The 19,665-nt window shown below is 47.7% G+C and overlaps 2 protein-coding genes across 2 annotated transcripts; one reads left to right on the top strand and one right to left on the bottom strand.

Annotated features, from left to right (window-relative positions):
- The first annotated feature begins 120 nt into the window (after positions 1-120).
- Positions 121-3,493, top strand: LOC101753881 (putative 2-succinyl-6-hydroxy-2,4-cyclohexadiene-1-carboxylate synthase). The gene is given in 7 exon segments (XM_022824316.1): positions 121-124; positions 701-984; positions 1,070-1,332; positions 1,334-1,475; positions 2,570-2,645; positions 2,757-2,904; positions 3,094-3,493. Coding segments are annotated over 7 exon segments (1,080 nt in total). The 3' UTR covers positions 3,257-3,493.
- A 1,246-nt stretch (positions 3,494-4,739) lies between these two features.
- On the bottom strand, positions 4,740-8,483 carry LOC101780866 (chromatin remodeling protein EBS). Its single transcript, XM_004956676.3, has 5 exons — positions 8,283-8,483; positions 7,844-8,186; positions 7,663-7,731; positions 6,240-6,378; positions 4,740-5,257 (listed from the first exon to the last, which is right to left on the bottom strand). The coding sequence occupies exons 1-5, from the start codon at positions 8,353-8,355 to the stop codon at positions 5,231-5,233; spliced, it is 651 nt and encodes a 216-aa protein (XP_004956733.1). The 5' UTR covers positions 8,356-8,483; the 3' UTR covers positions 4,740-5,230.
- Between the last annotated feature and the right edge of the window lie 11,182 nt (positions 8,484-19,665).

Here is a 19,665-nt window from a genome sequence, read left to right as displayed (position 1 = left end):
AAAGTTAAAACGTTTTATTTTTTTATGATGTTCTAAGTACAATATAGCACATCACTATATCTTGCTCGATCTGCCGACATATGACCAGAATAGCTTTGAAGGTTAAGGTTCGGTGCATAAATGGGTATGGACATGACGCGGTATTTATTTACTCCCTCTGTCACGAGAATGCAACTCTCGCTTTTAAGGGGGTGTTTGGATACGAGGTGCTAAACTTTAACAGTGTCACATCGGATGTTCGGATGCTAATTAGGAGGACTAAACATGAGCTAATTATAAAACTAATTGCAGAACCCTGTCCTAATTCGCGAGACGAATCTATTAAGCCTAATTAATTCATCATTAGCAAATGGTTACTGTAGCACCACACTGTCAAATCATGGACTAATTAGGCTTAATAGATTCGTCTCGCGAATTATACTCCATCTGTGCAATTAGTTTTGTAATTAGCCTATGTTTAATACTCCTAATTAGCATCTAAACATCCGATGTGACAGGTGTTAAACTTTAACAGGGTGTTGCCAAACACCCCCTAAGTGTGACCAAATTTATAAAAAAAAACTAGTAACATTCACGTTTTCAAATAGATTTAGTATGAAAATATATTACATGATTAATCTATTAATATTTATTTTGTAAAATAAATGTTAGTACTATTCCGTATAAATTTGATCAAATTTAAAATTGGTTGACTTCTTAGTTATTGTTTTTGGATGGAGGGAGTATTTAACTAGTACAACAACAACTGTTGGAGCATACTGCCCTGAAGAAGATGATGGGGCGTCTGGTGAGGATGGCGAACTGGGTACAGGTGACGACGCCGGCACGGTCATGAGCGTCTGGGAGCCCAAGGACAAGCTACCGGCGGCCGCCGCCGAGTCAGCGGGGAGGAGGAAGAAGGAAGCGAAGCGAGACACCGGCAGGCTCTCCGTCGTGCTCCTGCACGGCTTCGCGGGCGACGGCATCTTCACCTGGACGCTTCAGGTTGCACATGCACCTAGCATTGATCAATTAATCCATCTCTCGTTATTGCTGCAATTTTCTTTACTACAAAACAAAATGCTGGCAGGTCGGTGCACTCGCCAAGCACTACGACGTGTACGTCCCTGACCTGCTCTTCTTCGGCGGCTCGACGTCGTCGACGCCGCAGGGCGGCGGCGGCCACCGCCGTTCCCCCGCGTTCCAGGCGGAGTGCGTGGAGCGGTGCGCGGTGGTCGGGTTCAGCTACGGCGGCTTCGTGGCGTTCCGGTTGGCGGAGGCGCACCCGGGCCAGGTCGCGTCGGTCGTCTGCACGGGCTCGCTCGCGGGCATGTCCCGCTCCACCGGCGAGGCCGCGGAGGGTCGGCGCCGCGTCGTTCGCCGAGTTCCTCCTCCCCGGCGACGCCGCGGGGCTCAGGTCGCTCTTGTCCACGGGCACCCACAGGAAATGGTGGTTCCCGGATTTTGTCCTCAAGGACTATCTCAAGCTGGCATGTCTCTCAAGATGATAAGAACTAAGCTGCCGATCTTGCCACGCACACATTGTGTTGCTTGCAAAAGTTGCGCAAGTTTTTATTTTCGTTCTTTTTTGAGAGCACAAGTCCTGCAGATGATGTTTAACCGAAGGAGAGGTCGGAGCTGCTGGAGGGCTTGGTGATCAGCGACGAGGACGCAGCTGCCGCTGCTCCTTGTTTTGGGCAGGTACGTATGCTACTCTCTGATCTACTGCATGATACCGTGATACGGTGCGTGCGTACGCATTGGATTCAGGATTGAAAATTTGACGAGTTAATTTGACTCAAAAATGTATACGGTTAAGGATTACGATACAAGGGTAGGAGGGCAAAACATGACCACAAATAATTTGAAATAAACTAGTGATATTTTACCATAGTACCATGGTCTATAATCCAACTTTATAATCTAGGTTGATTATAATCCCAAACAAATAGGGCTTGATGAGGACATGACACACTTAGATATAACTATTCGGGCTAAAGGTAAGGTGAGCTCATTCCTATATATTCTTTTTATAATTAGTAACCATGGAGAGGACTGTGAAGCACTTGAAAAGAGGCATGGAGGTGGAGAGGACCCATGGACGTCCAGTCCAAGCTGGAGGTCCAAGTTCGAGCCCACCTCGGAGTCCAGGAGGAGCACACACAAAAAAACGACGCCTGAATCGCATACGGAGTCCGTTTTGGACGTTCTTTATATGGATGGAAAGATAATTTCATAGAGTTTCTAATGGCATCAGTCCTACATCAAAATTCTATTTGAGTCAACAGAAATTGTTGAAATGAGTGGACGTCCAGAATCTGTCAGGGTGCTGTGTCACCGTCTTTTGGGCCGGTGGGCCGTGTATCGTATTGGGATCCATTAGGGATGTGTCCAGGGCGTGGAGCTCACCCCTAACTCCTTATATTCAGTAGCCTCCGCTCACATTATGGGTTTTGCTTAGATTCAATCTGTCATTGACAGTCACCTTTCATCGGTTTGTGAGATCCCAACTTCGTGTGCTTAATCCAAAGTTTCTGCAATTGAGTTGCGTTCTTCCTTGCTCTTGTTTGTGTTTTTGATTCGCTTGCAGGAGGTACCCTTCGTGGCGAGGTCAACTGGACTGCGCACGGTTGATAACCAGAGGAGAAGTGGTGCTTCATTGCGGGGTTCGGATCTTGCAGATCAGAAGCCGGATTGAATGTGTTGCTACTCCACCAAATCGAGAGTTATCTCTACCTGACAGAAGATCGGGCACCTAGTTCCCATCACGGCCTAAGAGAGCTTTTTCTCTCGATCGAATCGACTGGATTGTTGTTCTTATATGGAATTCCTGTACTCCAAATATTCGGAATCTCAGGACATACTTTTGCTCTGGGGCGAGAATGACAGCATCTTCACCATGGAGCTCGCGAGCAAGTTCAAAGAGTGAGTACTTGGCCATAGGCCCATAGGCCATAGCAAGTTTTCACGCACTCACCTTACCTGTTGTCGGTCCCAAAAAACTTACCGTCACGCACGGAGCTAGCACTTACACGTGAGCTAGTCATTTACCGCGTCACGCCGCGTTGAGCTAACCATTCGGTGCATGAATGCAAATGGCATCCGCGAACGCAGGCAGCTGGTCCCGAAGGCGGAGCTGCGAAGCATCAGCAAGGCGGGCCACCTGGTGATGCTGGAGCGGCCCCGCGTCTTCAACCGCTGCCTCAGGGAGTTCCTGCTGCAGCAGCAGCAGCCACGTACGACGACGACGACGACTTCTTCCGAGGCGAGCCTCTAGCTGGCTGGCCTTCTGCTGTGCGTACCCAGTAGGCCAGCAGCTGCATTGCACAAAGGACTTGCTGTGCTGTGCTTTCGTCAGGGCGAAGCTAAGAGTTATTGAATAACGTACGTACGTGCATCTGTTTAATGGTCGGCTATAGATCTTCGGTTAAACGATGCTGTGGCTCACGTGTGCGGTTAGTATGGCTTCTATTATGTTGTCGCAATGAATGATAATAACTAACCAGTTTTTTCCTCTAGGCATCTCTTTTTTCTATTTTTGTTACAGTGATGAGCTATGTAAGTTCTTTGTTCTTGTCAGCCTTGGTGTCTTTCTCAACAGCTAGTCAGCTACAGGCCTTTAGCAAAGCCTACTTCCTCACGGTCACGGACGATCGTGATCTTGGTGCACGTTTGGTCCATGGACATCATGAAATGGACTTACACTCCTTAACGTGCTCCGGCTCTTTTTTAGCCTTTGTTCAGCTCGATATTCTCCGAGTCTTTTTGGACTGTGTTCAGCTCCGCTTTCAAGGACGTCGTGAACCGCGGACCTCCCCGCCTTGGTATTCTCCGGCTCTTTATTATTGGCCGCGTTCAGCTCAGCCTCCGTATTTGGTTGGTCGTATCCATGTATGAAACGGTTCAAAATAATAATGATCATTTTGTTTCGTTGGGTGAATTGTACCAATTAATTCAGGATGAAGCTATCTTAATCAGTACATTATTTTAGTAATAGGAGTGAACCATATGGTACAAGTAAATTGGTTGAACTCTACCATTCAGAATCATCCATGCATACATCATGTAGTGCATGCAACCAAATACACTCTAGCTTGCAAAAGTATGCCTTTTGTTCTACGGCTTGGCCGTAGACGACCGAGGCTAGATCAATCATCTGCATTTTTCGGACCGTTTGCATTCGAGTCTTTTTTACGTAGCGTTTGGCACCCAACCACAAAGGTCCTAGTGTCCTTGATCCATGCATCGTCGCCTAGCTTGGCTGTTCTTCACGAGCTACTGATGAAACTATGTAGCTACAGTACAGTTGAGTGCGACAGATGCTGCTTCGGTGCCGTCCTGCGGCTTGACTCTTGCTCGATCTCAATAGCGCCGGCTGATCACAAGATGCATCTAGCCGACGGATCGCCGATACCGGCCTGGCATCCGGATCGGGGATGCGGACATCGCCGTACCACTCCACTACTGACTAACGTCAAAGCTCATAGGGTTTCTGCAACTTCACCAAGCTGCCTTCCTGTTTCATCATCACATTTCCAATAAGATCCACAGTTGGCCAACTGCGAGAACAGCCAGACCTGCAAATCGATGCAACGTACAACCTGGGAAAGGAACTCTGCAAGCCTTGCAAGTACATGAAGCTGGTTGGTTGATTGCAGTATTGCTCAAGCACACAAAAAGCTGATCTCGAATGCTCTACAAAGTACTTTAGAAAATGCAGCATTATTCCCTCGTCACCAAACGGTTCCACACATGAAAACTTCCAAGATCAAGCTCGATAACATTTCATGCAGCAGCAGCAGCCGCAGCCACAGATAACCGGTTTGTAAACTCTCCACGACATCTAATTAAATTATGAAACAACAGTCAAAGCTATCATCGACATCATTCACACAAGGGAACGTTTCCAGCAGGGGAATATGTTAACACGCACTGATACGGCTACATCGACAGAGTCAGCAGCATTCTACATTTTTTTCTCTCAACTTCTTTCCCCACCTCAAGCAGCTGATCACGCATCGCGCGGCTGTGGGGAAATTAACCTACTCATCAAACTAATGTTCTAAACCGCAGGAAACGTCCCCATGATACACAGCAGACCAATAAGTCAAACACGCTTTTGTCCTACAAATGCCCTGGCTCTTCTCTCGCAGTGTACATCTCCACAGCTTAAATCTGCACCAGCAATGAAGAGCTGGTGCGTGCCATGAACAGCGCATCTCCTTGCCAGGGATGTTTTCTGTTACAGCATTTATCTCTTGCGCCTCTTTGATTCAATCTGCAGTTGATGAAAAGACAGAACAGATAACTTATACAATCTTGTTAAAATTATATGCAAAACGGATTGTTGAAACAAGCACCAATTTTGTTACATTAATATGCACCAAGAAATCCAGAGTGAAAATGCTAATGTAGGTTTAGCTACAGCAAATGTGATCAGGCCACTGATTTGTTATGTGATCATTGCTTATGTTTTCCAGCATGTCACAGATTAGCAGTAATTTCATTGTGATTAGAATGGCAAGCTTCATATCTCTATGAGATGTTTTCAGGTGCTCAGAAGGTACTAGGTAGTACTTCCACTTCAGAAAATACCCACTATCGATCAAGGAGTGTGTGCTTCAGACATCTGAAGAGAAGACTCAAAATCAAGGTTAACAGCAAGCATTCCCAATCAAAGATTAATGACCAGAATTCCATGCATGTCTGAGATGCTAGGGAGCAATGCAGCTAACCACTACTGGAATCCACTCGTTTCCCTAGGGTTAAAATCCTAGGGAAAAGCTCAATAAATGTTAACGTTCTACAGCGGCAGCATAAATAATCTTCCTGAGAATGGAAGGATCCATTAGTTAACAAGATACTAATTTACAGTAGTAAAGCTTTGAAATACACTAAAAATACCATACAGAATCAAGACTAATACAGATGTTGCATCAAATAATCATAGGCTAGTATTGCAGTATTGCGCAATGCAAGACACGTGAAAATTCAACACAAAGCATGCAAATAGCTTCAAGAGTTGATGGCGGCAAACATCGCCAAAATTGAGCAGCGTGTTCAACAACTCAGCACTAAGCCATGATCATCAAGTAATTTCGGCAAACAGGCCCCAACCACCAGTTCTGGAAGCACATTGCTCGCAAAAACAGATCTTATAACTACATGCAAAATAGAAAGAGAAACTATATGCAAACAGAAAATAGCAAACAATCTACAGAGTCATGTAATAACTAATAAAGAAAAAAAAAGGCACTGACCTTAGAATCAGAGTTTGGTGCAACTGGGTATGAATTCGAGGGTCTCTTCGCACCATTTTCTTTAGCACAGTCTGAGCACATGTAATGATCAATCTTTTTGGCCTGCTCAATGGTCATTCCCATACAGGATGGATGAAACCTACAGAAGTTAAAAGTTGGATAATTAATAAAAAAATGGAAATAAAGAAGAACAATTACAGCATACAAATAGTAGAAACAGCATTGCATTGTTAAAATGTTGCATAAACATTTCCCACAAATAATAGAAAAGGACGGGGTTTCATGTACATGTCCTATCCATAGCATCAGGATGTAGAGAAAATAATGGTTGGCGAAAATAATATATTCCAAAGCAGAATTAAGAGGAAACAGTTACTCTTATGCATAAGAATGAAGTATCAAGGGAACCATGCCAGCGAAAGCCAAAGAAGATACACCGTATCTATGCCAGTGAAAGCCAAACACCGTATCTATGCCAGCGAAAGCCAAAGAAGAAGACATACTATCTATGCCAGCATAGCATCCTTCAGCAAGTACAATCAAGTTTGCTCTGTGTCTTTATGTTGAACACATGCCATACATTTATCATGCACACAAATTGTTCCTTTAAATACTACTATGCAGGTTAGGACTTAAATTGATAGATAATGAGACGCTTTACGGTACTTTAGAACAAAATGTGCATGTTTTCACCAAAACATAATGAGTCCTTTGCTTGTACCACGAGCCCAAGGCTTCTAATTCAGAATAGCAGAGAGGACCATGATGTCTAAAGATTCTTATAAGCAAATGATGCAGATCAAACACGTTATGAGCTTCTTCATATATACATAAAACAATAAAAAATGTCAGAGCATGCCAAAACTGAAAAACATTGCATGGCACCTTCATTTCTAAATTCCAATTCCAATCCTACATTAGTTTCTAGCATTGTAGGGGGGATGGCAATGCACCACAATCAGGTCCAAACTCCAAACAGATAGGACAGCTTCTTATCAAACAGGAAAAACCAATGTGCAACATGTATGACAAAACAGAGCAAAACAGACAAAGTCGAAAAATGCTATAAAATTTCACAAAAACCAGTCCTTTCCTTGATGATATGTGTTTAAGTTGTTCCTGAAACTATACATATCTACAATAGACATGCAAGCAACATCTGCGAATAGTGACTACCATGTACTCCAATAAATGTTTAGTCTTAGTACAAAGACCAAATTAGATAATCCAAATGATTTATACTTTGCCCCGCAGTTAAAAAGAAACTGAAGAGAAGACAACTAATTCATTCTGCATGATAAAGTAGACATAGGGCTACAAGGCAGAAAAATGTAACATCCGGACAGAGGCAGCTCATATAGCGACCACATAAACACAGGACATGCATTCTTGCGGAAAAGGTGGTGTTTTCTCAGAGATTTACCAGTCCTTGCATCCCTCACACTGCACCATAAGGTCATCCGGGTTGTATGGCATCTCGCACTTGCAGTACCTAAACATACAAACCACACCGTAAGATCAGCAATCCCACATTGCATCACAATCAAAGGTTGTGATGACCACATGAGCCAATGTTAAAAATAAGATTGGGAAGAGCACCGTACACGGCGACACGGTCGGGGGTGAACGCGCCGCTGCCCGCCTTGTAGTCAAATCGGCAGTAGAAATCCTCAGGGCCGACGTTGTCGAGCTTGGTGTAGTTCTTGAAGGAGTGGACGACGCACTTGCCCTCGATGGTGTGCGCGCTCTGCGTGTCGAAGTGGTCGGAGAGGAAGAGCTCCTTGGCGCCGTGGAACGGGCGGCGGCCGCCCTTGGCCTCCTCGGGGCGGTAGTACCAGCGGCACCGCACCCGCACGCCGCCGCGGCCGTCCGACTCCATCCGCTCCACCCGCGCCACGTACGGCGGCTTATCCGTGTCCGCCGGACGCATCAGCACGCAGTCCCCCACTTCACGCGCAGCAGCCGGACCCGTCAGGAGCTTAAATCTTAGTCACGAGCGCCGCGACGGCGGCGATCAAGAGCACGGGCGGGGCGGGAGCTTACCTCGGACCACCTTGTTGGTGCCCTTGATGGTGTAGGCGTCGACGTCCCGCTTCCCCTGCTTCGTCTTGGCCATGGCGGAGGCGGTGGATTGGGAGCAAACCCTAGCCGCGACGGTGGAGGGAGTGCGGGAGGGGGAATGCCGAATGCAGCGGCTGCCCGTTCCGACGGAGCAGGAGGTTGAGGGAGCGGGCTAGGGGCAGTCTGGTAATTTCTGCGGCGAGGGGAGTGACGGGGCGTTTGAATCCAAGTGGCGAACATCTTCTCTCCGCCGTCAGATGGAGCCTGGCTGGTTCTGCGCTGCTGTTTGGGTGCGTTTGGTTGCGAGGACGAAGTGGGACGGGACGGGACGATCCCACTTCGTCCCGCGTTTGGTTGGAGGACAGGTGGGACGGGGACATCCCTACGAGGGAATATACCCTCCAGATGCGGGATGCCCCCGTCCCACCAAAACGAGCGGACGGGGGCATCCCACTTCGCCCCCGTCACGCGCCGTCTGTCCACGCGGGCGGGCGCGGGCGAGCGCCGGCGGCCGGCGGGCGCGGGCGGGCGCAGGCGAGCGCCGGCGGGCGCGGGCGGCGGCCGGCGGGCGAGCGGGCGCGGGCGGGCGAGCGGGCGGCGGCCGGCGGGCGAGCGGGCGCGGCGGTGAATGGCTTAGGGCAGTAAAATAGACTTGTTCATTTAGTAGAATTTTTGGATACAGAAATTTTTAGGCGGTGGCCGCAGAGCGAACACAATCTTGTTTATTCCTTCCACTTGTAACAGATATCCTTCTTAGGGTAGCAGGTACAGGCGCATGTGTGCGGGCTGGCGCCGGCGAGCGGGCGCTGCCGGTGGCCGGCGGGCGCGAGCTCCACCGCGGCCGGCCGGTGGAGGAAGAAAATACCTGTTAGTATGACAGGTGGGTCCCACGAACGGTGTTAACAGGAGAAGAAAACGGTGCTTGTCCCGTCTATAGCGATCTCTCCAACCAAACAAAAAATAGGATCATCCCATCCCATTCAACCAAACAAGAAATGGGATCATCCCATCCCGAAAAACTGGAACGGGACCGTCCCGTTCTACATTGTCTCCCAACCAAACGCACCCTTTTTGGACGGCTGATTTGATGGGCTGGCTTTGCCGTTGACGCCACAAGGGGCTAGAATGTTCGCTGGCTGTGGGTTGTGACTTGTGAGAGGGAACCCATGAAAGATTTTTTTTTTTAATCGCTTGGTCGTGATCTTCAAGGTTTTGATTGATGGGCACCCTTTTTCCGCGCCGAAATGTCGGTGAATATTAATTTGGTTGACTTTTGTGGACGACAAGTGAAGCTGGAGGTCCAAGTGACGTGCTAGCATGTTTCCCCACTTCATCGAGGAGTGGGTAAAATTGTTGAAGATTGATTTTTGCATTCTATATGGTATTTATGCACTCGTGCCGTTCCATATAAATTTATAAGAAAAAGGGCGTTATTCTTAAGGTACACTTCTTTTCAAGCGAAATCAAAATGACTTCTTTTCGAGCGAAATCAAAATGAAAAATGAGTAGGCGGGAGGAGGGGTATTTATGCTCTTGTGCCATTTCATATAAATTTTAGAGAAAACAAACCTTCTTCTTAAGGGTAGTCTATGATTTACACTTCTTTTCAAGTGAAACAAAATGAAAATGAGTAGGTGGGAGGAGGGGTGTTGTAAAGGTCCAATTGTCATAAAGGAAAATGAGCCAAAAAAATTTGCCGGGCTAGACATCCAAGTACCTTTCGCTGGCAGCGTACTTGAATGATTAAATCTATAGCACCAGATATCAATGTCTTGGGTGGCAACCCGTAGGATGCGCTGTCATCAAGGTGTTAAAGATGTAGCCGTTTCAGGCGTTTCAGATGTGCCGAAGGATGATCGGGAGGGCATCGGGTCACAACTACGAGGGAGAGGACTCTTGATATGGCAACGCTCCAAGTCACGCACTAAGGTCCCGCGATGTGAACACGCTAATGTTCACCTAAACAAAAAGCGGGTGGGGCCCTAGTCAAAGAAAACATGACACGCCATCTTGTTGTAGTTTGTGGCATCAAACACATGCGACTTTGGTCTGTTTGAGGAGAACTATGGTGACCTAGATGAAACTTGGTATTGGTGCCTACGAGGTTGTAAAGGTCCAATTGTTGCAAGGAAATGAGCCAAAGAATGTGCTAAAGCTAGACATCCAAGTACATTCGCTGGCAGCGTATTGGCGCCAGATGTCAATATCTTAGGTGGCAATACATAGGATACGTGCTGTCATCAATGATGTTAAAGATGTAGACGTTTTAGATATGCTAGAGGATGACTACGGGGCATCAGGTCACAACGATGCAGGGAGCGCTCTTGCTTGGCAACACTCTATATCATGCATAGATGTTCGTGATGTGAACGCGCTAATGTTCACCTAGACAAAAAGCGGGTAGGGACCTAGTTCAAACAAAACATAATGTGCGATCTTGATCTAGTTGGAGGCGGTGAACTCATGTGGCTTCGGTTGGTTTGAGAAGAATGCTAGTCACCTAGATAAAAACTGATGCCAGTGATCCTATAGGGTTTGTAAAGGTCCAACTGTCGCAAGGAAATGACGCAACAATGTGCTGGGACAACCATCCAATTACATTTTGTTGGTCGCCAGATGTTAATGCCTTGGGTGACACTACGTAGGATGTGTGCTGTCATCGATGATGTTAAAGATCCAATCATGCCAGAGGATGATCGGGAGGGCATAGGGTCACAGTGATGATGGGAGCGCTTTTGGTATGGCAACGCTCCAAGTCATGCACGGATGTCCGTGACGTGAATACACCAATGTTCACCTAGACCAAAAAGCAGGTAGGAGCCTAGTTAAAGAAAACGTGGTGGCCATCATGATCTCTCAACATTATGGTAGGGGGGCCCACGCCAACGGAAATAAGGTGGGGATGCTTGACCTCCCCGCGTACCTAAGATGCGGGGGCACGCGAGGGCCCCACATGGACAGTGAAAAGCATGTGAACACCCCCGGGGCCATGACCAGAAGGGCCCATGAGGCTGCATGCAACATATCATGGACAACATTCGAGGCGTGCGTTAGCTTCAGGACGAACGGAACGAGCCTAGCGGTAGGCGGGCACCTTAAATGCCCCTGACGGGGGATAGACTAGCACCAAGCAGGGATAAGGGGCAGAAGGTGTGCCTTCCCTGTCAAAACATTATAGGGATAGGCCGGACCAAACACTCACGTGCGACCCTGCAGCAGAGAAGAGGCTTGGATGGCAAGGAAGCGACTCGTGACCCATCGGATCATGGTGGGCTGGTGGCAAGTCAACAAGATGGGTTGGTGAGCCAGGCCGGGCAGGGCAGTCACCCTTCCCGGAGGGGTATCAGACCGTGGTGCTTGGGACGACAAGATGGGATGGAGTGAGAGGGAGGGCTATGCATGCACCTTGCCCCCTGGAGCCTGACAATGCACTGGCACAACGACAACTAGTGCTGCAGCACTGCAAGCTCACACCATGGCTGTCATGGGCTCCTTCCCCGCCTATAAAATGGAAGGAGACCATGGCATCAGGGACACAACTCTCTTTGAGCCCAAGAAAGCGAAGACCAAGGAGAAATATCATGAATGCTAGGAGCCTAAAAATAGGACGTAGGGCTTTACGTCTCTCAACAGTCTAAATCTGTCTAAATACCAGTCTCAAACACCCTTGTTTCCTGTTGATGGCTGTTAGCACGCCAATTTGTGAACCGCAAGCATACGAATCAGTTGTAGCTCTTTCCTCTAAGTATTTCCCCAAGGTTTATCAATCTGTGGAACTTAGAGCACAAGATCTATTTCAACTAGCATTGTTAGTATTAACTTTGTGTTTATGAGAGATTCAAATCCAATCTACTAAGCATATACAGACAAATAATAGATAGAGCAAAGGTAACCAATCTAGAGCAATCTAGACTATGCATATGTTGTAATTCTGAGCATGGTTAGCAAAGCAACACAAATATGATCTTAGTAAAAAGAATCTTTAAATCTACACCTCCGGTTCGGATCCCGAAACCCCCCACCTTTCACAAGAAAGATCCTGTCACGATCACCTCTATTAGCGCAAGCAGGTTAAGGGCATGATCAAAGAACATGTCATACTCATCGGTAGATCAGGCATGCAAATTTGGTCACCACGACCACAAGAACACCATAGGTAATCTATCATTGATTCATAGATTGAAAACAAGCAAACCCGATAAAGTATAAAACCATCAAAGGAGATACTTAGATCGCTAAGAACAGGATTACATCTATTACTTCACCATGAATGATTGTACATCACAAGATCACCACCAGGATCCTACCTTGATCTTGATGACTTCTAGCTCCAGAACTCTAGCATGATCTTCCTCGCAGGGTGATCACACCGGTAGAGGTTCGCCTACGCTAGCCTCCGACAACTTCATGACCCTCGGCTCTCCGGAGAGGTGTCCCTCAAGCTCCTTCTGCTTCTCTGCTGTTTCACGTCAAGTACGTCGTCTTGGATATGGGGTTCAGTGGATTTTTTGGGGGTATTTATAGTCCAGAGCGCGTGGCAAAAAATGGAAGGTGAGGGGGTGAAGGAAATTCCCAGGCCGATCGGCCTGGGCCTTCCTTTTAGCTGCTCGCATCTTGCTTCGTCTCTAAGTCTCCTCAGGTGTTTTGGAATCTTCTTTTCACTTGCATGTGGGCCTGATACGTCGGTAGCTTCAGGATGAGATTGATTTTCAATGACTTTCCAAATCTCCGCTTGATCTTCTTCGATCCCTCTTTGATCCCGAGCTGGTCCTTGCCATACCTTCATAAACTTAGCCCCTAAGCAATATTGGAGGGTTGCTTGCCAAAGATGGGCACCAGGGAATGCCAGAGGGTGCTGGGTCGATCGGCCTAGGCTCCTCTAGGCCGATTAGCCTAGCCCCTTCCTGGGCCCGTTGACCTTTGTCTTCATCTAGTTTGATGCCCTTTCAGTGCTTTATCCAGAAATATGCTTTTACGACCAGTTTCCTGCAAAAACACAACATCCTCCAAAATACATTGCATATGTGAAAATGACCGATTTATTAGGTGTAATCAATAGTTTAGGTATTAAATTCATGTCATTATTGAAGATAAATAGGGGTAAAAGTGTGTCAATAGTGAGTTCAACATTTCCACGCATTGCAACACTTTAATGCTGATCTTGTCACAAAATAATCCCAAGCCGAATATCAAAAAGGGGTTCCTCCGATCCCTGCCTTGGTGTTATACCACCGTCAAACACGTGGCTTTTGTCAGTTTCAGGAGAGTCTTATGGATGAGGTTGGGTTGCGTGTTAAACATGTGTAACAACCACATGAAGAATTTGATGTCCGTCGAACGCAAGACACCTAGATAAAATTTGTTGTTGGTGTCAGATTCTCATGTGGTTGTGAGGCTCTTGTGTGTTGCGTGTGGTTTGTTGGAAAAGTTGCTCCAAACAAAAATATTGCTCGTGTAGCTCGTTGTCCAAGTCAATGCCCTCAAGCTGCTGGCGTAGATATTGAAGCCTTGGTTGGGAGAGCTTATAGTAGCTTTTGCTTCCTCAGGAAGCTCCAAAAGCCACAAGCTCCCCCAAATGGGGTTGGATTCTATAAAAGGCAAAAGCTCTAAAAGCTCAGTTTATACTACAAGTGGAGAAGGTCACCTGGACTAGCTTCCCGTGGTTTTGCTCATCCGCTTCCTTCCTAATATCGTTCCTTTTCCTCACCACGATGCTGCCCATCCATGCGCTGGCCACCTCCGCCCCTGCCCTCCGCTCAGGCCCCCATCGTCCCTCCTTTCCGCTCAGGCCATCGCTGCTCCTCCCCTCCACACGGGTCGCCATTGTCCCTCCCCTCCACTCGGGCCACCAATGCTCCTCCCCTTCCTTTGCGCGGGTCATCGTCATCCCTCCCCTCTGCGCAGGCCACTGCCGCCCCTTCCCTCCGCTTAGTGTTGGTGTTTAGACCTGGTAACCTACCAAGAGGATACCTGAGGTAGTGTTTTATGCGTGGGGCACGCCGAGATCAGGAAATCGGTGGTGAACTCGAACACACGATTTAGACAAGTTCGAGCCGTTTATGTCACGTAATACCCTACGTCCTGTGTGTTGGTTGGGTTGTATTGATTGAACTTGTTTGGAGGGGGTCCATGCCTCATCTTATATTGCCGGGGGCAGGGTTACAGGTCGGTTGTTTACAAGAATACTAGTCGTATTCGACTAGAGAATCCTACTATAATTGCTACAAGTAGTTTTCTAATCCTCGACTAGTTCCTGTCCTCCATGTAGACCACGCCGTTCTGCACCGTAGTCTCCATATCTGACACATCTCGGTGTACAACCCCATGTTTAGGACTGTCCAAACCTCCCGGTGGGCCCATAGATGTATGGCCGACAACTCCCCGAGTACTTTTTAGTCAAATGTAGTAGTCCCAAGTAGTTTTGTAGGCTTCTTCGACTAGTTTGTGATACTCTTTGAGTACTCTATCGGATCTCAGTCTTCAAAAATGCACTCGAGTATTGCCATGCGGCTAGAAGGTTTTCAAGCCTTGTTTAACTTGGCCTCGAATCTTCAATCTTGAATCTTATATGGAAGTGCGATGAAAAATCGCACTCTATATAGAGTAGCCCCCGAGCATTAGGTTGAATCAAAAAATCAGGCTGAAGGTCATTCTTATATTTCACATCTCTTTCACCTTAAAACCCAAAGAAAAAACTTTTTAGCCAATGGGCACGTGGCACACAGCCCCGAGCCGTTATCCGACTAGTTTGGGTATAAGGGTCAACTAGTGGTCAACGTGACCGTTTGTCAACAGTAACCTTATCTCTTCCAGAAAAATTGGAAACCGTTCTAGCGATAGCTAAGGGCTTTTAAAAATAGAATATTCCCCGTAATTTTTGCCTCTCAGTTAACTGTGCTGCGGTTATAATAACGGAGGAATTCATCCCTTCCGTTTCACCCGAGCCATTCTGCCCGTTCACCTTCCGCACTGTAGCCCTAGCACCGCCGCTTGACATTCCCGAGCTCGAGTGCCACCATCCCCTACTGCCTAGCCCTCCGGCTCATGCGCAAGAAGACCTTAGTGGCAATGGCACCGAAGAAAGCATCCTCCAACAAGGCAGCGGAGACCAAGAAGCGAAAGGCAACCAAGAAGGAGAAGGAGATCCAACTGCTGGCATCAAAGTACAACAAGACTGATTAGACGGGGGTGCAGGCATCCAACTTTGGGAGTAGATCAAGGGCCAGTACTTGGATTATAAACTTGTAGACTCCCATTCTTGCTAGAAGCAACGGTGGTTCTATATTGGAAACCATGAGCCCTGTCTTCCCAAGGTGACCAACCACTGTCCAGTGTGGAACAACCATTGGTTGGATGAGCCAAGTACTGCAGACAGCTTCCAATTGCTGGAGCTGATAGCGAAGATTGGCACCCTCAAGAGGGAAGGTCTGAACGGCATCGGTGTGGCCTTCAGCTTCATGAGGAGGTGAGTCCAACCCCTGCAGTTCGCTGCACATGGGGATACGACTAATCGGGTCCCAATGACCCATCACGGATGACGTCGAAAGACTTGTCCGTGGATGAAGTGATGGCGCGACTGAAGCACTTCTTCAAGCATGTCAGGGGCATCCTGACGATCGTGCAAGAGCACTGCACCGCCAATCTGCCAAACCAAGTAAGTACCCGCGGCCTACAGTCCCTGAGTACTAGTTTTGGCAGCTGTTAATGTACTGACTTGTCTTCTATTTGCAGCAAGAACTCCACTTGTTCTGCTCCAACCCTCGGCTGTACAGAAGGTGATCGAGGAGGAGGAGGAAAAGGAATATTCGAAGGATTGATCCTCCTTTAGTAGCTCTGAGTCAGAGGCTGCTGAGAAGTTCGTCGTCAAGCCCCATCTTTCGGAAAAGGCAAGGTCCTATTCTGGGACGTCCAAGCGTGAAGCTAAGGATGACCTAGAAGCCAGATTGGCACCACCCACGAAGAAGGTGCATACTGTTGCCATCAAGCAAGTGGCGAAGAAGTCGTCCGCTGATGAAGTCCCCTCTCATGTAATCACATTTGAAGAAGGACAAGATCCTGAGGATCGACTACCCGTAAGTTGTTTTCTTTATCACCATGCCTAACTTTAATTCTGACATGGATGACTTGAAGGTAGTGGAGGAGGAGATAGAGGCGAAGAAAACAACTACTAATCGAAGTCGTGCAACAGAAGCTGCCGGCAATACAGGAGGTCGAGGAGCCTCCTGCTGCTAGGGCCAACCCCATCCCAGCGTAGACTACTCAAGGGGTGGAGATGACAACCAAGGCTAGCAAGGATCCATCTGTGATCCAACGAGCCGCGCCAAAGAAGTCGTCACCCGTCGTCAAGTCCCTCTGTCTGGGAGCTGGGCCCTCCATAAGGATAAAGAGGTCCACCAAGTAAGTAACGAGTACTGATTTAACTTGATGTCGCTGTGTAGTGTGTCTGTGACAGTTGTCTTATTTCAGAAAATCCACCAGCGTGGATGTCGAAGGCCCAGGCCCCAAGTCTGAAGCTGATGGCAGTTGCCGCTCAACTCAGGAAGTCATCCCGGCACCTTCAATTCCATCACCGGAGGAGGAGCCCGCACCTAAAATCGCTCCAGGTGCGGTATCTCTTATCGCAACCCTTATGCATGATGTGATTGCATCGTTTGATGTTCTTGTAATGCAAGCCCATGAGCTGCTAGTGGCGGAGCCTATTGCGGAGAGTACTTCCGCGGTGGTGGCGGAGTTGGTAGGCCTCATGCCGGATCCAGAAGCTGAGGTGGAGGTCGCGGCCAATGATGAAGTCGAGGTTGCACTTGTAGCCGTCGAGCCCGAAGCTGATGTTGAGGCTACTGGGGCGCTCCAAGTGTTAGTAGTTGTCCCGCCATCCGAGGCATCGCTGTCGACTAGTCGTGGGGCGACCTCTTCCTTGACTTCAGAGGCTGGTCCATCGATTAGCTAGGCCCTGGTCCCTCTCAGTGCACCGGATGCCGAGGAGCACAAAGAGCGTGATTAAGACAGGATTGCTTCAGGGGTGGACCTGGAGAAGATACAGTTGATAGCTGACCCTCTGGCCACCATTCAGATGGAGGTCACAGTCTTGGAGATGCATCGCTGTGTAGGCGAATTAACACAGGTAAAGTGTACTTCTGCCTTAGTCCTTTGACTTGAAATTGGTACCTGTTTCCTATACGAGTACGTACTCTGCTTTTGCAGAAACTGATCGAGTGCTCCCGTGAGAAATCAAAGATGATCCAGGGGTATGGGGACACCATCTTGCGGGCTGAAGCGCTTGAACAGGAGCTGGTCAAGGAGTAGCAATACTCCTCCTGGCCACTTATGAAGTATGATGGGTAAGCTGCAGAGTACCGGAATCTTGTACAGAGAACCGCGAAGAAGAAGGACTGCCTCCGAAAGCGCAATAAGACATTAAACCATCGGGTGGAAGGTAACTTATTATCCTCTGCTGCTTCCGAGTACTAGTTTGATCTTGGCGATGCTGACCTCCTCCTCTCCTTTGTTTTTTACAGAGCTCACCAAAGAAAATAATGGTCTCTAGGGTAGTGTCATGGACTGGCAGTTTTCGTATTACCGAGTCACTGATCAACATGACAAGTTGTCGGCCAAGTACGAGACTCTGGAGCACAAGCTCGAGAAGGAGAAGAACCTACGCGTCGACGGAGAAGTCCAACTGGTAGATCTAATGACAAAACTCTGAGCGCAAGAGGCTGAGTTGGCAGCAACCAAACTTGATCAGAAAGAGCTGACAGAAGCCGCTCAGCCTATCACCGACATGGTGGAGCCCCCAGAAGAAGGCGTGGAGCCCTGTCCTTTGACAGAGATACTCAAGGAAGTACCTGTGAAGATCATCGGCTACATCTGGAAGACAACACAGTCTGTCTTCAATTAGTTGTTGGTTATGGTGAAGTCTTTCTACCCACAGGCCGACTTGGCACCTATTGTGGAAGGCAACACCGAAGACTGCTCTGATGAGCAGTTCCAACAGTACCTGCAGGAGATGGCCCTACTGCCAAGGAAGTAGCCGGTCAGATAGACCTTGAGTAATTTGTCATATAAAAACAAATATGTTAGTGTAACATAAACAAGTTATGTAATAAAATGTAAATTATTTGAAGTCTTGTCGGAAAAAAAATTCTGATTGCTGAAATCTTTAGTTTTAGTGCATCTCACGAACTACCCTGAATTTTGCTCATGTGGTAGTCGTGAGTGTCTACGCAAAAGGTTACTCTTGTGAGCCTCTTCAGATACACGATGTTGAGTATACTTTAGGATACAACCCCTTTTTGCGGAGCGCAAGTACTCGGGTATCCGGGTAGTCAAACTCTTTCGACGAGTAGACTCTGCAGGACTTCACGAACCGGAGCCTACCTTTGCAACCTCTCTGGGTTGTTCAGGTGTTGTGCTCCGAAGGCCATGAACTATAGACTTGTTATTACAAGTTGCGACTAGACAGACTTGTCTTGATAAGATCTCGGGTAGTATAGATAACTCCCAAGTTGCTCGATGACTTATTTTGTGAAGACTGTCGATGGATGGAATCATTCGAGGAGCTGACTAGCTTAGGTATTTTGTGTGCAAACTTTGCTTTTTGCCAGATGGTGCTATCCAACGAGTTGAGTAACTTGAAAGATATATGTGCAGACTTGTTTTTACAAGCTGCGAGTTGGGTGATAGTACCTAGGGAGCTGAGTAGCTCAGTGAACTTTGCTTTTGTGCAAGTTGCAATTAGGTAGAGACTAGTCGTTTTACGGCAAAAAATAACTCTACTTTATTGAATTGTAATTTATACAATTGAGGCCGGTGGCCAATTTACATGATTATGTAAACTATGGGTAAAATCGACACAAGTGCTCGATGTTCCACGAGTTGTTGACTTCTTCACTAGTGAGAGTTTGGAGCCTATGCGATCCAGGTCCAGTGACCTTGGAGACGATGAAAGGATGCTCCCACGGCGAATTTAGCTTGTGCAGCTCCTTAGTGTCTTGAATACGCTTGAGGACCATGTCGCCTATGTTGAAAGAATGTTCTTTGATGTTGCGATCATGATAGCGGCGAATTCCTTCAAGGTATTTTGCTGACTGGATGAGTTCTGCACAGTGAGCTTCTTCGAGACTGTCTAAGTCTAAACGCCTTGTTTCTTCTGCCGCACCCTCCTTGTATTGCTCGACTACTGGGGATTTCCACATGACATCAGCAGGGAGGACAACTTCTGATCCGTAGACTAGGAAGTAGAGTGAAGACCGTGTAGGCTTGCACCGCTGTGTGCGAAGCCCCCAGAGAGCATTGAGCAGCTCCTTAAGCCACTTGCCACCTTTGGTGTTTCCAATATCGTGTAGTCTTTTCTTCAATGCTTCCAGTA

This window comes from Setaria italica, chromosome II (genome assembly GCF_000263155.2).
Source record: "Setaria italica strain Yugu1 chromosome II, Setaria_italica_v2.0, whole genome shotgun sequence".
Classification (NCBI taxonomy): Eukaryota; Viridiplantae; Streptophyta; class Magnoliopsida; order Poales; family Poaceae; genus Setaria; species Setaria italica.
The sequence above is the reverse complement of the archived record's forward strand: the minus strand, read 5'-3'. Positions and strand labels throughout refer to the sequence as shown.

What these genes read in the sequence shown, in the direction of transcription:
- LOC101780866 (XM_004956676.3), bottom strand. Translation starts at nt 8,355, where the DNA reads ATGGCCAAGACGAAGCAGGGGAAGCGGGACGTCGACGCCTACACCATC. An exon ending in CACCAACAAGGTGGTCCGAG is followed by an intron (nt 8,187 to 8,282) that starts GTAAGCTCCCGC and finishes CTGCGCGTGAAG; the next exon opens with TGGGGGACTGCGTGCTGATG. An exon ending in ACCCCCGACCGTGTCGCCGT is followed by an intron (nt 7,732 to 7,843) that starts GTACGGTGCTCT and finishes TTGTATGTTTAG; the next exon opens with GTACTGCAAGTGCGAGATGC.